The sequence below is a fragment of the Eutrema salsugineum genome, unplaced genomic scaffold (assembly GCF_000478725.1).
Source record: "Eutrema salsugineum unplaced genomic scaffold, Eutsalg1_0 scaffold_11, whole genome shotgun sequence".
Lineage (NCBI taxonomy): Eukaryota > Viridiplantae > Streptophyta > Magnoliopsida > Brassicales > Brassicaceae > Eutrema > Eutrema salsugineum.
The window spans coordinates 11110584-11128725 of NW_006256901.1; the positions used below are offsets into that span (position 1 = coordinate 11110584).

Sequence of the window (18142 nt, forward strand, 5' to 3'; positions counted from 1 at the left end):
CAAGAAGATCCATGAAATCAAGCTAAACCATACGAAGAACCATGAAATCGAGCCGAACCACACCGGTTCGAGAAATTCCCTGTATACCCGAGCCAAAGAGTAATCCCGTGAACGAAAAGTACAATGGGCCAAAGGAGGAAAAGACTGGTCCGAGCCGGAGGGCCAATAAATATCGATGGGCCGAGCTCGAGGATCGCAAAGGCCCGATGGACGAGTCCATGAGATTTTACCCTAAGAAAAGGAAAGGAAAATTTCCGAGAATCTCGTCTAGGCGGTTTGTAGACTCAGTATAAATAGTCGATGTAATTCTTTCATTATGTAATTTTTACGCAATCACAGAAACTCTAAGCAATTAAACTACTTTTCGATCTTTGTTCTTGAGATTTTCACTTAGAAGCTTTAGATCCCTCTTTTTCCTTAACAAATTATGATTGTGCGAGTTTCGACTCCCACAATTTGGCGCCGTCTGTGGGGAAATTATGCTTTCTTACACCGAAAAATTTCTTAAACGAGATCCGAAAAGATATCCGGAGACGAACGGAGAGATGACCAGAACAACGGCGGAGATCCTACTCGTAGCAAGGAGAATCCTCCTCCGACAGATGCAAGCGTGACAGCCGAACCCTTGAACGAGGTGAAGAAGATGCTCGCGGCAATGATGGAAAAGTTTAACATGCAGGAAAAAGAGAACAGATCTTTCGCGGAGAGACTCGAAGCGCTGATAACGGAGAACTGAGTCAGGAACCGACGCCTCGGAGTGACGGGAACTTCCAGAGATGTTCTGCGAAGGTTCGGTTTACGACCAACTGCTCTCGAGTTCGCGACTCCCGCAAAATCCGTCCGGCTTGGTGACACCCGCGGCGAAGAAGTCCACACCGACCGAACCACCTCTGCTAGCTCGGAGAGGAAGAGCGAACGCCGACAAGCACGACCAGCAGAATGATGGTGATACTGCAGGAAATATCGGTAAAGAGACGATTACTGTCGATGATGAAGATGACCAGGAAGAGGAGCTCGCCCTTAACCCGAGCTGTACTTCAGGACGTATTACCCGAGCCGAACTCGAAGAAGCGTTGGAAGGAACAAGGACAAACAAAGAGGATGACGCCTTGCTCCGAAATCAAAACCTGACAGAAGAGGAGGAAAATCTGCTCTGGGTCGAGCAGATGAAATATGATAGCTTGGCACGAAAATGAAATGCGGCAAAGCACGCTGAGCTGCTCTAAACGGTGGCAGTACCGAAGACAAAGTCGACGAGTCCTGAAAGAAAAACCAGATGAAAAAGATGAACAAGCTCCGAGCTACTATAGCTCGGACAGCCGCCGAGATGACGCAGTTAGATCCCAAGTTCATCATGCAATCAGTTCGGCACCGAAGATAGATCGTATGTTGGAAGAAACGCAGCGAACGCCATTGATGGCGCGAATCACCAAAGTGAGGATTCCTGAACCGGGAAAGATAAGAATACATTTCTACGAAGGGACAACCGACCCGAAGGCATACATCACAACTTTTTAGATTGGAATCTCAGTGAAGACGAAAGAGATGCCGGTTTCTGCCTCCTCGTTGTGGAACATCTGAAGGGCGCGGCATTGGAATGGTTCTCGAGGCTCGAGTGTAATTCCATTAATAATTTTCAGCAGTGGTTCCCTGTTTTTCTGAAACAGTATTCCATGTTCATGGACCGAGGAACTTTCGATGCCGATCTGTGGACTTTATCTCAAGGACCAAACGAGCCATTGAGAGCTTACATGGCTGAGTTTAAAGCGGTGGTGTCGAAGGTGGAAGGAGTGAGGGACAAGGCAGCTCCCGAAGCCATGAAAATATCACTGTGGTATAAGTCTGAGTTCCGGAGAGAAATGGCGTTGAATACGCCGTTCAAAATCAAAGATACCATACATCGCCCTACCGACTTCGTCGTGAATGAAGAAGAGATGAGGAACCTAGACGAGCAGTACGAGTCAACTAAAGCAGCAATTCGAAATTCTCTGACGATGCGTCAAAGGAATGTGAGAAGCAATGACTATGTGCATCATGAAGGGCCGAGGCTACAAGGAGCCCACAATTATCAAGTGGGAGCAGGACGAGGCAAAGGACCATGGAACACTTGGACTCGGAACCCCAGACTTATGACGACAAAGCATTCTGCGAACACCACCAGTGCTACATGCACTTGATGTTGGTGTGTGTCGAGGGTTGTCAAGTTTTACCCTAAATGAAATCAATAGCCGCAAGTGCACAGCTGATCGATTGTAGTACTTAGGGATCGAATCCACGGGGAAGGAGGATCTTTCCTGCAAAAGCCTTCGAAAGAAATATAAAGTAAGGAAGTTTAGAACCAGGCGAGTTTTGTGAGGGTTTTGGTGGTGGGTTTTAAAATTTAAAAACAAAATATAAAAAGAAACTACGGGAATTAAAATGACCTAATAACTAAACTTAGCGAAAACGAGTAAACATGAGAAAAACGGCTAAACCTAATTGCTTTAATAAAAATCGATTGAAAGGGAATGAAAATAGTGAACTAAAGCTTGAAATAAAACGGTGTGAATCTATAAGAAAAGAGAGTGCTGGGCTTCAGGGAAGTTTTCTCAGGGGTACGAACGATTCAAAACATTGCTAGAGAGTAAATTTGATAAGATCTTAGCTTAAACTTTTCGAACTGGAGTCACGGACGTATGAATACGCCACTGTCGTGATCATAGACAACTATCTCTCTCAACCCTGACCAGTAAGTTTCCACTCTGGCCCTGGAAAAGAAGAGATACATTATGTTTAAGACTCGTCAGCATTCACAAATCGCCCATAGGTAGGTTTCCACTCCTATGTTTGTTTTGCTCTCCCAAACTAGATCTGACACCGGATGAACACTTTCGTGTCACCAAGCATCTGGATCAGATTGTAGTTCATGATGCTACTCTCATGCAGTAAAAACGAATTCAGAAGAAAAAGTTCTAAGATTCGGCTCAAAAACTCATGGAATCCTCATCGAACATATAGATCCCCATCGAAAATCCCTTAATCCCAACAACAAAACTACTCAGACATGATGAACGAAATCAAAAACATAGTATTAAAAAGTAGAATAGAAACCGAAATTGAAAAAAAAAAGAACAAGGGTTCAAGAGACAAATCTCTCTCTCCCTAAAACCTAAAAACAAAGCTTAAAGTAAAATTTCTGTAAAGTATTTCGTCTCTCTTCTTCTCTTCTCAAAAATGACCTAAATGACATGTATTTATAGTCTCGAATACTCTCTGTGTCTATGGTTCCGGAATTGAGACTGGGAAAATTATACGGGCTTCAGTAAAATGGGCCTTCAAAGTCGGAGTTAGCTGGCCGCGGTCGGGAAGTGCGTGACTGCGGGGAATGGGTGGCTGGCCGCGGTCGCGGTGGTTGTGACCGCGGGGAATGGTCTGTTGGCCGCGGGTGGAAATGCTTGCCGGCTGGTTGACATCTTGCTCTTCTCTTATCTTTTGATTGAACCGTTGGATTGCCAAGCTGTAAAGTGTGCTGGAAAGCTGATACTTACATCTTTAAGATCTCTAAATTTGAGCTGGATCAGACGGTGAGAAGGCCCAATCGGAGGTGAACTTCTGGCAGTTTGACTCTGAGCTGAAATCTGGTTTTCTATCCATTTTGTTAAGCTTTTCCCAAAGTTACCTGAAAAGAGTCTTGGAACTACAAATACTAGAAAAACGTAATAAAAGTACTTAAAAGCAATTAAAAACATGGAAAAAATATTTCAAAACGATCCATAAAAGTGGTCAAAATACGGTGTTATCAACTCCCCCAGACTTAAACCTTTGTTTGTCCTCAAACAAAGCAAAAGCCTAAACTGGTTAAGTGAAAACACAAATAGGGAATGCACAAATCTCAGAGACATGAACTCCTAAACTAGGACCAAAGATACTGCATCAATGCACAACTTAGTCTAGAAAATTCTCACCAATACACAAAAGATACTAGTCCACTTTTTCCGTCATGCAAAATTTAAACAATCTAAATCTTGATTCCAGTTAACTAGCTCTCTACATTCATTAAGTTCAATAGTGAGTTCTCATTAAAGATATCATCCAGGGTAGACGGCGTTTGGCATTAAAGGGCTGTTTAAATGGTATAGTTAAAGTGTTTCGGGTTACCTGAAGATCTGGAGGATGCTAGATAATATGCAAAACCGCAAGAGAGAAAAGGACCTGTTGATGACCACAATTTTCAGTCACTTCTTCTTGCCAAATGTTGTTGCATAATCCTTCCTCCCTTGTTGTAAACAGCTACTCCCCCAGACTTAGATTCTTTCTGGGAATCAGAAAATGATCTCCAAAACTCCATAAAATCGAACTCCAGTTGCCTTGGGACATAAAATTCGACTTCTCTAGACTCTCTAAGGCTTTTATTTCCTTTCTTTTCTTATTTTCGGATTTCCTTTTTTTTTTGTTTTATAAAGGAAATTCCTTTTAAAGAGAGAGAGACTAGAGGACGAGATTGTACCAAAATTTGAGATTTTTCTAAGGCAAAGTGAGCTTTCTCTTGTGTTGAATCCTTCCGGGAAATTTTCCGGCAAATCACAGGTCTCTGTCCTTGGTGACTAAAAACTGCGCCGTTCCTCTTTCTCTCCAACGTTTTTGCACTTATCTGCATATAAGTTAATAGAAAACAAGAGTGCATGTGGTTTGAAAGAGGATTGGTTCACGATCAGCAGAGAGTGGTAAAAGGATAAAGGAGTCCTGAATGTATGATTCGTTTCCCTGGTCTAATGCTTCAATGAGAAAGTTAAGTCCAAATTAAGTCAAAATAAAACAGAGCTAGTGTATCCCTTCATCTAAATCGAAATCATTCAAATTCCTCTGGGGTACTTCGTTTCAAATGTGCTTAGCTACCGCCTAGTCTAGTCCTAAATCATGAATGAGCATGTCACTAGGAACAGTCTAAAAGCCCACAGTCAATTATCATTGATTCATGTTCACCATTCCCTTTTAAAACGTATTTTGTTTTGAAAACCAATTTTTAAAAAATTAAAGGAAAATGCAAAAAGTGTAGATAATGCAAGACTCATGAAAGAAAAGTGGTTAGAAAGGGATGAAATCCTCCCCCAGACTTAAATCACACTGTCCTCAGTGTGAAACAAGTCGAGATAGGATGAGAAAAATGGATAGATAATCGAATTGGTAAGGCCAAAGAGACCTTATCTGGATCCGAGATGCTGGTGGTGATGGACCGGATTCATTCGAGGAGGTTTGGGAAGGGGATAGGTGGTGATGAATGTGGTGGAGGGTGATGAATGAGGTGGAGTGGAGATTGGTGAGGTGGAATGAGGTGAAGTGGGTGGTTTGGGGTCGGGTTTGATCTCAACGACCATTTATCGCGGTCAGGAGCCACGCGACCGCGGCAAACTGGTGCTCGGCCGAGGTCAGAAAGACGCGGCCGCGCTCTAACCGCGGGGGCTTATATCGCGGCTTGTTCCTGCTTCTCCTTGGTTCCTGCCGGGCCGAGCAGTCAGGGACCATCCTTCTTATTGGTTTTTTCGGGTTTTTTGATTTTTTTTTGGCTTTTTGTTTTATAAGAAACACCTGAAACTAAGAAATAGAAAAAAATCAAAATAAAAAGAAAGAAAATTCCTAAAGAAAACAATACCTAAATGGGTTGCCTCCCATTAAGCGCTTTTGTCTTAAGTCGTTTAGCTCGACTTTGGTTTTGGACATTGCTTAGTCTTTATAAGGCAATGTCTTGGGACAAGTCTTCTTTGTTTTTCCTTGTCTATCCTTTGAATATCCCTTATAACGCCATTCCCAAATAGAAATTTTGTCCTTAGGTTTGAGATGGTAGTCTCCTCCACGATCAAAAATCGGTCTTGGAGCTCCTTTGAGGCATGAGTCTTCAACACCACTTGTGATAGGAGAACGTCTTAGATGCTTGTATGATGAGGTGAATAAGGTCTCTCTCACTTCATGACATTGAACCATGTTGCAAGATACAAGGACAGATGATTCTTTATGATCTGAAGTGGTGGAGATGGTTAAGCATCCAAGGTGAGGACAATTTGGTTGGAGAGGTGTCGCCATGGCTTGAACTGTCCAAGGGTCGGTATAAAGAGCATTCTCCGCGGGTGGAAGTGTCGCGACCGCGGGGAAAGGAGGTTTGGCTGCGGGTGCAAGTGTCATGATCGCGGAAAAACATGGGTTGGCCGCTGGTAGCGCACACGCGACCACGGTGCCGAATGTCCTATGAGAGATGTACAGACCCTCTTGCTTTTTGTCTCCAATTCTTTTTCCTTGTGGATAGTCTTCACAAAAGAGTCTTAAGAGCCATTTAAGCTTCACTCTTGCTTCAATTAAGTCTCCATCACCTCTCATATGAGTTTTAGTCGAAGGTATACATAAGGAAGAGCCTTTGTTGATCAAGCTTGTAAATCCGGCGTTTTCTTTGGGTGCTCTTCTTTCTAGAACGTATCCAACATCCTTTGTAGCTCCTCCAGGGTCAAATATTGGATCTTCTATGCTGCCTATGATCTAACAATGAGAGTTCCTTGTAGTAATCACCGGATATGGGGTTTTCTTGTTGATCTTCAGGAAACTCATATGTTGATGCAGGTAGTTGATGAGTGTTCCAACAGATGCTAGGAATGAAGTACCAAGTATCAAGGGTTTTGTTGCATTGTTTATCATCTCCATAGCATGGGAACCAGTAGAAAAAGGACAACATTTCCCTTGAAAAGGCAATTCTGGTTTGGAACCAAGTAGAGCTGCACCAGAAAAATCTCCATAGTGAATATAAATCTTAGAGGGATGAAAAATCGAAATACCTATATTCTCTGCAATGGCCTTTGGTATGAGATTCACAGCAGGTCCAATATCACAAAGAGAATCACGAAATTTCACTTCCTTGATTGAGAATGGGGCATCAAACTTCTCGGAATCCTTCGTCTTAGAAAGCGCCTCCAATGGTGGTTTTGATGTCACCATTAGTGTCTCATCTTCCACGTGGTCTGTCTTACAGTCAAGGTGGTGAGGAGCTGAAGGAGAAAAAGGCTTTGGTTCATCAAGAGGAAGGGACTGATGATCTTGTTTGTCGTCTCTAAAACACTTGAATGAATCGGTAGAGACAAGATCGTCACTAGGGATAGAAATAGGTTCTCCTTTTTCTTGATGACTGGCTTCCATGACGTGAAGATCCAAAGAAATTTCATTTGATGGCCTCTTTATAACGAACTTGATGGAGGATTCTCCATCTACTTCACAAGATACCCAATACCCATCATCCATAGATTCATTGAGCTCCTGAAGCATATCATCAATCTCGGTTTGGGAGACAGACGACATATCTTCATCATTGTAAGTTGAATAAGGGTCGTGGTCCCAGTAGAATCCTTGTTCCTCTAAACATTTGCGAATTGATTTGTTGTGGCTGAGAAGTCCTCTTGTGTGGTGGTTCGGGATTGAATTCTGATCCATTGAGGAGAGATCACAAATGTATTGTGCTTCTCGGCGTCGAGTGGCTTGAAGAGTGTTGTAAAAACCTCCCTCATAGTAGTAATTTTGTTTCATATGGTTCATTGCTTCATAACCTGAAACAAGAAGAACCAAAAACAAAAAAAAAGTATAAAAGGTGTTCTAGAGTCGATTTACCAACCTTTCTTAGGGTTTTGCGGAAAAGAAACGCGTGCCTTCCCTGGCAACGGCGCCAAAAACTTGATGTTGGTGTGTGTCGAGGGTTGTCAAGTTTTACCCTAAATGAAATCAATAGCCGCAAGTGCACAGCTGATCGATTGTAGTACTTAGGGATCGAATCCACAGGGAAAGAGGATCTTTCCTGCAAAAGCCTTCGAAAGAAATTTAAAGTAAGGAAGTCTAGAACCAGGCGAGTTTTGTGAGGGTTTTGGTGGTGTGTTTAAAATGTAAAAATGAAATCTAAAAAGAAACAACGGGAATTAAAATGACCTAATAACTAAACTTAGCGAAAACGAGTAAAAATGAGAAAATGGCTAAACCTAATTGCTTTAATAAAAATCGATTGAAAGGGAATGAAAATAGTAAACTAAAGCTTGAAATAAAACGGTGTGAATCTATAAGAAAAGAGAGTGCTGGGCTTCAGGGAAGTTTTCTCAGGGGTACGAACGATTCAAAACATTGCTAGAGAGTAAATTTGATAAGATCTTAGCTTAAACTTTTCGAACTGGAGTCACGGACGTATGAATACGCCACTGTCGTGATCATAGACAACTATCTCTCTCAACCCTGACCAGTAGGTTTCCACTCTGGCCCTGGAAAAGAAGAGATGCATTATGTTTAAGACTCGTCAGCATTCACAAATCGCCCATAGGTAGGTTTCCACTCCTATGTTTGTTTTGCTCTACCAAACTAGATCTGACACCGGATGAACACTTTCGTGTCACCAAGCATCTGGATCAGATTGTAGTTCATGACGCTACTCTCATGCAGTAAAAACGAATTCAGAAGAAAAAGTTCTAAGATTCGGCTTAAAAGCTCATGGAATCCTCATCGAACATATAGATCCCCATCAAAAATCCCTTAATCCCAACAATAAAACTACTCAGACATGATGAACGAAATCAAAAACATAGTATTAAAAAGTAGAATAGAAACCGAAATTGAAAAAGAAAGAACAAGGGTTCAAGAGACAAATCTCTCTCTCCCTAAAACCTAAAAACAAAGCTTAAAGTAAAATTTCTGTAAAGTATTTCGTCTCTCTTCTTCTCTCCTCAAAAACGACCTAAATGACATGTATTTATAGTCTCCAATACTCTCTGGTGTCTAGGGTTCCGGAATTGAGGCTGAGAAAATGATACGGGCTTCAGAAATGGGTCTTCAAAGTCGGAGTTAGCTGGCCGCGGTCAGGAAGTGCGTGACCGAGGGGAATGGGTGGCTGGCCGCGGTCGCGGTGGTTGTGACCCCGGGGAATGGTCTGTTGGCCGCAGGTGGATACGCTTGCCGGCTGGTTTACGAGACATCTTGCTCTTCGCGTATCTTTTGATTGAACCGTTGGATTGCCAAGCTGTAAAATGTGCTGGAAAGCTGATACTTCCATCTTTAAGATCTCCAAATTTGAGCTGGATCAGACGGTGAGAAGGCCTTCAATAGGAGGTGAACTTCTGACGGTTTGACTCGTAGCTGAAATCTGGTTTTCTATCCATTTTGTTAAGTTTTTCCCAAAGTTACCTGAAAAGAGTCTTGGAACTACAAATACTAGAAAAACGTAATAAAAGTACTTAAAAGCAATTAAAAACATAGAAAAAGTATTTCAAAACGATCCATAAAAGTGGTCAAAATACGGTGTTATCAGCACTCAACAGCAAACTGTCGGTTCTTGGCCGCCAGACTCGCCGCAAAGCGAACAGCAGGAGTGCCTGAAGAAACCGCAGCTGCAAAGGAACCCAAAGACGAGAAGCGAGAAGGTGAAAAAGTTAACCCCCCGAACCAGGAGCAAGGAAACCGAGGCGAAGACCAAAAGCAAGGAAGGAGGAATAACGAGGATCCGCGAGATGACCCCAGAAGAAGGATCAATATGATAATGGGTGGATTGCAATACTGTCTCGGCACCGTATCGTTGATTAAAGCTTTCCAGCGGAGAGCCGATGCAAGTGTTACCTGGGCGGAGCCTCTGAGCTATCCCGCTACAACAATCTCGTTTTCGGAAGACGAAACAGTGGGAATCGACACACCACATAGTGATCCCCTCATGATCGAGCTTACTATTAGGGATCACGATGTCGCCAGAATATTAATTGATACAGGAAGCTCGGTAGACGTTATCTTCCGCGAAACCCTTAGGAGGATGGAAATCGATTTGTCCGAAGTAACTGCCGTCCCGAAGCCATTAACAGGATTCTCAGGGGAAACAACGATGACAATCGGGACGATCAGGCTTCCCGTGCAAGCAGGAGGAGTAACGAAAGTTGTGGAGTTTTCCGTAGCTGATCATCCAGCAATTTACAACGTAATCATGGGAACACTGTGGTTGAACTTGATGCGAGCCGTTCCATCAACATATCATTTATGCGTCATGTTCCCGACTCCTGGCGGAATCAAGATGATATAGGGAAATTAAAAAGAGTCGCATATGTGTTTTTTGGCCGAGCATAAGATGAGGAAGCCCATGGTAGACTCGATCGCTGACAGAAACTTGCCCGCAGTATAAAAATTGCCGATAAGCTCTTATTTGCCTATTTCATCATTTTTGCACCTTCTTTCACCATTCCTCCACCTGGTTCCATCTTTTCCACTACAAATGACCTCCAATGCACCTGATTAACACTCCAAATATGCAAGACTCACTTGGACCTAATGCAAAGTCCTAAAACTCTAAAACAAAGATAAAACACAATTAATCTATCTAAAATGCATGCATAAGACTCTATTCTTGGACCAAAAAAGCATACTAAACATGCAATGATATGAATATATCAACCCCCGCCCCCCACTTATCATTTGCTTGACCTCAAGAAAACAAGAACAAATGAGAGAGAGGTTTGGGGTTTGGGAGTTCACATTTCTTGAAAGAGAGAGAGAGTTGATCAGAAACATATTTCAAGCTCATGGTTCTAGTTACTAGTTCTGGCATGCAATACAAAGAAGACTTTGGATGCAACAAATTCAAACCCTGACCTATACAAGTATTCTTATCCTTCAGCATTTTGACATTCATTAAGTTTTAACCATGTGTATCTAGTGATGGTTATTCAAATGAGCTTGTTTGTCTGAGGGATGAGGTTATGACACAAAGATGGTCTTATTCAATGCTCAGGTGGGTCTCAAGGGATCTTTCTAAAGGAGTAAAATTTAAGAGAAGGCTAAGGGTAAAAAGCAACTGATGCATACAAGAGTAGACTTGTAACACCCGTGTTCGGGAAAACCTTACCAAGTGGGAAAATTAATTAAGGGAGTTATGAGTTATGTAAATCAGAAATGGGGAAAAACCAGGGGGTTAATTGAGGAAGGTCGGATGAGTTTGGTCGGAGGAAATTGGGTTTGGTAGGGTGATTCTGAGCTAAGTCCAGCTTTCGCCGAGATAAATCAAGTTTTGCCGAGCTAAAATCAGCTGGCCGGGATTTTTGGGAAGTTTAGCTGGAAATTCGGACAAGCCAAGTTTTTCATGACTTGGTCGGAATTCGGACAAGGTTTGTCGGGAGCTGATATGTTCATAATTTGCATCATTTAAAATGCATATTTAGGTCCAAACCATGTTTAATATCATGCATTTTAAGTCCTTAGGTTGCATTTTAAGGTTTAGGAACTTGCATTAGGTCCAAGTGAGTTTTTCATAGTTTGGATGGTTAAAACAGGTATTTGGAGAACATTTGGAGTGGAGAAAGTGTTCCAGATGAAGAAATGATGTTTAGAGCCTTGAAAAATGGTAAAAATGGCTTCCCGGGTGTTATCGGCACCAGGCTGTACCAGAGAGAAGGTTTTATCGGCTAAAAAGCTTACCGGAAAGGTTTTCCGTCAACCAAAATGCTTAGTGCTGGTCAACAGGTTTATCGGGTGAAAATCATGTCTTGGTCAATGCCGGTTTGGTGCCAATGCGGTCAAAAATGCTGATTAGAACATGGAGTGGTTCGGTTTCAGTACGTACCACAGGCTACAGGAATATCGGCTAAAAATCACAAGCAGGTACAGAAACCTCGGCCAAAAAGCTTCCCGTGGTACATGAAGGATCAGCATAAATCTCTTGTTCCCGACACGCTTCAAAGATCAACCATCCGGGGAGTCTTAACGTCCGATTCAGCTTACAGGGCCTGCATCAAAATTGGAGACGATCGGGTCACAGTTCCAGAACAGTGAAATCATTGGATTTGGAGTGTGGTTCGGTTTCAGTATGTACCACAGGCTAAAGGATTATCGGCTAAAAATCACAAGCAGGTACAGAAACCTCGGCCAAAAAGCTTCCCGTGGTACATGAAGGATCAGCATAAATCTCTTGTTCTCGACACACTTCAAAGATCAACCATCCGGGGAGTCTTAACGTCTGATTCAGCTTACAGGGTCTGCATCAAAATCGGAGATGATCAGGTCACGGTTCCAGAACAGTGAAATCATTGGATTTAGAGTCGTGAGCTGAGAGTTAAGCTCACCGGAAGACACACCTGTCTCGTTATAGTTTCAAGACCGATCCGATAAGTCACAAAGATTGCGTGGGATGATGGCTTTCCAATCCGATTCAGTTGCCAGGGACTTCATCAAGATTCAATTTCTTTGAGTTCTCTTTCCAGAACATCTAAGATCATCCATTTTGGAGCTATTTTCTGAAAGATACCGTCTCCGGAGCAAACACTGGTCCAAGAGCTTCTTTTTGATTGTTTCAATACACTTCAGAAACGGGCCGTCCGGGAAACCTTCCACTTCCCAAGTGCTAAAGGCTTCTTCAGCAAAGTTTGAGATATTTGAGTGCTCTTTCCACTGAAGTTGAAATCAAGCCATTTGGATCCATATCCTGGACGTTACGCTGCCCCGAATGCAAAGTGGTTTGAGGAGACTTGGAATGTATGAAATGGTTCTGCGACTTGGTTTACTCGCAGCACTTAGAGATTGAATTCTGGAAACGAGCTGCGAGTGGAGATATGTGGGTAAGGCAACTCTGAGCATGGGTAAATATTTCCGAGCTGAGAATATGCTAAGTCCAAAAACTGTGCGACTTGGGCATGCGGGTTGGTCGAGATGAAACCGAGTAGCACATGTGTTCGTGGATCAGACCCAGTTGGGCCTGCGACTTGGAAGTGAAGGAGATCGCACTCATACTTCAAGACCTGTGCTATAGGGGTGTGAGAGTTAGAAAGCAAAAGAACCTGAACTGCACATATGTTCGTGCTTTACACCGAGAAGGAAATGCGGCTCAGTCTACAAGGTTTTAACTAGCAAGATCATTCTCCCAGACTTGTGCAAGTTGGGTGTGCGACTTTGAACTGAACAAGACCAAATCGCACATATATCTTCTCTAGATCGCGTCTTGGTTGTGCGAGTTGAAGAGGAGAAGACCTGAACAGCACATATGTTCGCAGAACAGACCAAGATAAGCATGCGGCTGAAGCTAAAGAAGTTTAGGCGCACAAGACTAGTTTCATGGCTGTACGACTCAGGCCTGCGAGATGGGAAACACTTGACCAAGTCGCACACTTAGGACATTGACTCAGTACCCAGTTTGTCTTGGGTTGACCCGGTCCGAGCTACTAAGTATAAATATGTTTTAGGGTTTTTTCCAAGATCCAAGCTTTATTCTCTCTAATGTCTTTGCCTCTTTTGTGAAAAGACTCTCCTTTGTAAGAGATATCTAATTTTGTGAGTCTTAATCAAGAGAAATCAAGGATCTTTTGTGTTTAAAGCTACAATCCATCATTACCTATCTTCTCCATCTTCATTTCCCATCATTAATCATGCCAATTTACTATACCTGCAAAGGTTTAAGAGAGATTATTATGATTAGTGAGTAGTTTTCTTAATAAGGTTCTAGATATGTAGGTTAGGGTGCTAGAGTGCTATATTAGGACTGCTTAGGGCTAGATCCATGTTTTCATCTCTCTAAATAACTGATCTCTATGCTAGATCCTTACAAATCACTTGTGATCTAGAATCTGGGTTTTTCATGCACCAAAAGCGTTTGTTGAAATTCCTGAAAGAGCTATATTAGAGGTTTATGCATTAATGCTATGATTGTAATGTCCCAACCGTGAGCTAAGACGGCCGGAAATCTAAAGTCACAGTGTGGACTAAGGGATGGCTTGACATGAGAATGGGGACCAAGAGAGGCATTTATGTCGAGACAGAATTGATTTTGGCCGCACAGTTCAAGTTTTAGCCGAGGAAGCTGAATTCTGGTCGGGAAAACGGGGTTAAGGCGGGATGGAAACCGCACAACCAAGAGACATGATGGAACGGATCCCAAGGATATTGGCAGACAAGACCTGGTGTGCATGTCAACTATATAGGGGACAGCCAGCCACCAATGTAAGCAGTAGCACGGGCTACAGATCGGACTAGACTGGGCTGGCTAGAGAGGGGACAGCAAGCCGCCGATGTCAGACCTAGCGTGGGCTAGTGGTCGGACCAGACAGGGACAGGACAGCGCTGCTGCCAGAATTGACCAATCCGGGCCAGTTAGGTGTCAAAACCCACTAAGCCTTAGTTTTCCCTATAAATACCCGAACCATTCAGCCATTTTCTCACTTCTGTTTTAAGCTTTAGAGAGATCAAGTTATAGAGAGATAGTTAGTGAGAAATAGAGTGGTGTAAGGAGCGCGGAGGCGTTTTCCGACGATAGGTGTATCACGGTAGCTAGCGGGAACAGGATCAGTCGGTAAGCTTTAGATTTCGGTTATAAATCTAAATTACCTTAGGCTCGACTTTTACTTAGACAGTGTCTATAGATCCAAAGGAAGTCTCGAAGGAGCGAGCAGGGGATCTAGAGCGTTGGTCCAAGAAAGGTGAGTTCCAAACTTAGGGATGGTGCTGGGGTTAACATGATGGATTTGGATTCAGCGTTTAGGGTTTAGGGTTTAGGATTGAATGATGTTCACCAAATCTCCTGTCTAACTCGTTACTTGGACTGTGGTGATGGATAAATTGGGCAGGAGAGTCTGGACTGGCTCATCAATGAAGGACTTGAAATTGTAAACCAGCTTGGCTCCAACTCTTCCTTGAAAGAAACCGATCTTACACAAATGAGCTTCATTAATCAGGTCAAACCTTGCCTTGTTCTCCTTGAACCTGTACCCCCTTGCCTTCAAGATCTTTGTTACAACCCAACCATGGGCCAGCTTTGCATCCTTCTTTGTTGAACCCCAAATGCACTTTTTGTAGAACATCAAAGACCTTGCTAATTGAGAGGCAAGGCAAGGTGTGTAAGCATATCCTTCATAGGGCTTCCCATCTTCATAAGTTGGCATCAACTGTTTCAGCCCAACACCAAAGAGATTCAGATCACCTTTATGAACTCTCCGAACATCAAGCTTGAAGAAGAAGCTGTGAGAGAGGATCTTGTGGACATATCTCAGCACTGGATTTCTTATCCAAGAGGACTTAGCTGCTCCAGCTGTGTACTTCCTAGAAGCTATTGATCTCCATACAGCCTGAATATCTTCCTTTCTAAGACCAATCTGGTTGGAGAGAGGAAGGTTTTTAGGCGCAGAAAACCCAAATATCTCATTCAATTCCATGAATGACACTCTGTAGTCCTTTCCTTTCACAGTAAACTCCATGTGTCCAAGACCTTCCCCTTGAAAAATCCTTGAATCCCTTGGGTAGTACATAAAAGCATCAAAAGAAGCCAAGAACTCTTGAGACTCCTCTTCATATGTGGTCTCTCTCATCTCCAAGAGTGATTCAATTCCCATGTTCCCAAGCAAAGTTTTGACATCTTCATAGATGCCAATATTCTCCAGAAAGTCCACATCACGGAACCTCCCTTGCTGGATCCCCATCTGTTGAAACTTGGCTAGATAATCAGGTGTTTCTGGTTCAGTTTTCTTGATCCTCTTTGATGCCTCTTCAATGGTGCCTGATGGACAAGAGTTTTTAGGCTCTTAAGGGCTATCAATCCCCTTTGTCAAAGTAGTATATGGGGTGTCAATCAAAGAATGTGGAAGCTAGACACTAGACTATATGAACTGATCTTAATTCAAGCAAACAAATGAGATTTGGTTTGAACTGATGATTAAAACAAGAAACTAAACAATATAAAGAGAAGATAACAATGATAAGCAAAGCAAACAAAGACAAGCAAATAACAAAATGATGATGAGGATGTATGTATGATGATGAGAAAGGTCTTAGACATGATAGTGGATTATGGTGCCTTCAGTGTTAAACTTGTGAGCTAATGAATCATGTGATCAAGCAAACCATTCAACTTAAACATCATTAATTAAGTTAATCCTCTCATGAAGATATCAACTTCTATGCTAAAACAGTTTCTAACCTAATCATCATTAGTGAAACATGAATTAACAAGCATTAAGAACCAGTTTAATCTGTCATTTAAGAATATAAACAATCCTTCCCATGGTAAATAACACTTAAACCTCTAACAACCTTGGTTCAGGCATTTCATCAAACACTTTTGATGCATGAAATGCCCAGAATCTAGACCACATATGATGTGTATGGATCTAGCATTGAGAACAGGTTGTAAAGAATGGAATATGAATGATCTAACCCCCAAGCTCACTAATCTACCACTTAAGCACCCTAATCTACATATCTAAGACCTTAATATGGGGATTACTCACTAATCATGACCAACACACTAGATCCATTGCAAGATGTGTTGTTAATCATGGTTAGATGATGAGAAATGATAAGACAAGATGGAAAACACTCTTAAATCCATATTAAACTCAAAAACCAAGGTCTTGACCAATGGTTCTTTCACCAAAAAGGAAAGGAGACTAAGGATAAGATAAAAGTTTTCTACAAATTAGGTCTAAAATGTATTTATATTGGTCTTGGACGAACCGGGTCAGCCCGGAACAAACCGAGTACTGACCCGGCTTTGATGGGTAAAGATGAGGTTTGCCACGGTCAAGCAGGTTCTGGTCAAGCCGTGGCATGTGACCGTGTCAAGGCTGAATCTTCTGTTCTTTGATGAATCTTGGTGCCACGGGGTCTCTCTGGTCGTGATGCATGGCCGTGTCCAAGTCTTCTGGGTTCGGATAAAGAACTGGTTGGAGATGGCACGGTCTGGCTTGGACCGTGTTTCCAGGGCGTGGCGAAAAAGCTGAACATTCGGTGATTGCCTCGGCCAGATGAGAGGCCGTGTCTACAGAGCGTGTCAAATCCCGAATGTTTGCATGATCTTGCCACGGCAAAGTGTGTCTTGCCACGGTAAAGTGTAGACCGTGGTGTTACCTCGTGGCAAATCCCGTATGCACGCATGATCCCAAGTGTTGTCTTGCCACGGTCAAGTGTAGACCGTGGCAGTTCATCGTGACATTGGACCCTTCAACTTTTAAAACGCTTCAGAGGTTGCCACGGCCAAGTCCAAAACCGTGGTGTGTAGACCGTGTCAAATCCCGAAGGACTGCATCAAGTGCCACGGTCAGATGTGGACCGTGGCATTCCACCGTGCCAATCTTACACTTAGCATAATTTCCATGCTCTTGATGCTCGAAGGATATGTGTGTCTCTATTCTTCCGGAACTCAAGCCTCACAACTCCAAATGGAACTATCTCAACTGTTCTGGAAAGAGGACTCAATTATCTCTAATCTTGATGAAGGCCCTGTAGACTGAATCGGTCTGGAAATGCATCGTCCTTCGCAATCTTTGGAGCTCATCGGGTCGGTCTAAAATGGCAGCGAGACGGGCGTGCCTTCCGACGAGCCTAACTCTCTGCTCACATCTCCAAATAGGGCGATCTCAAGTGTTATGGAAACTAGACGTATTCCTGTTGATTCTTTATGAGGACACCGGAGGTTGAACCGCATTCCATGTCCTTCGTCCCACGTGATCAAAGTGAGGGTTTTGTCTGCACCAAACCATCTGTCCGAGTTGCTGTACACAGGTGAGGGTTCCTCCATGATCCCAGCTCCAAGTTGCTCCCAAAAGTCTCCAAATGACCTGAGAACACTCCAAAAATGCAGGACACTCTAGGACCTAATGCAAATCCTAAACAAAGCTAGAACCAAGGACAAACTCTAACAAGACTAGCTAAATGTATGCATGAGACTCAATATTTGGACAAAAATGCAGTCCTAATCATGACAAATTATGAATATATCAACTCCCCCACACTTGTCCTTTGCTTGTCCTCAAGCAAAAAGAGCAAATGAGAGAAAGAGGTTGGATGCAATGGGAGTTCATATTCCTTAATGAGAGAGTGTATCACTAAAAGAATTCAAGGCTCACTGTCCTAGTTGCTAATTCTAAGATGCATTACAAACAAGATTACTCACAAAACTTTAGCCATACTTATCAATAAATGAATCAAGCTCAAGCTTAAGTTTTCACAAACAGCCATAGTTCCAGCCTTTTGACATTCATTAAAGCTCATGTGAATCATGCTTATGCAAATCATGTGAACTCACTTGTCTTGGGACAGGGTCATGAGACAAAGATGATCTCATTTAATGATTATGGTTTCCAAGCAGCTCAAGGGATCACTCAGGAAGGAATAAACTTTAACAGAATGCTAAGGGTAAAAG

The 18142-nt window shown here is 42.7% G+C and overlaps 1 protein-coding gene across 1 annotated transcript; it reads left to right on the forward strand.

Annotated features, from left to right (window-relative positions):
* Window positions 1-6935: 6935 nt before the first annotated feature.
* Window positions 6936-10051, forward strand: LOC112089859. The gene is made up of 2 exons (XM_024160613.1): window positions 6936-7058; window positions 9296-10051. The coding sequence occupies exons 1-2, from the start codon at window positions 6936-6938 to the stop codon at window positions 10049-10051; spliced, it is 879 nt and encodes a 292-aa protein (XP_024016381.1).
* Window positions 10052-18142: the final 8091 nt, after the last annotated feature.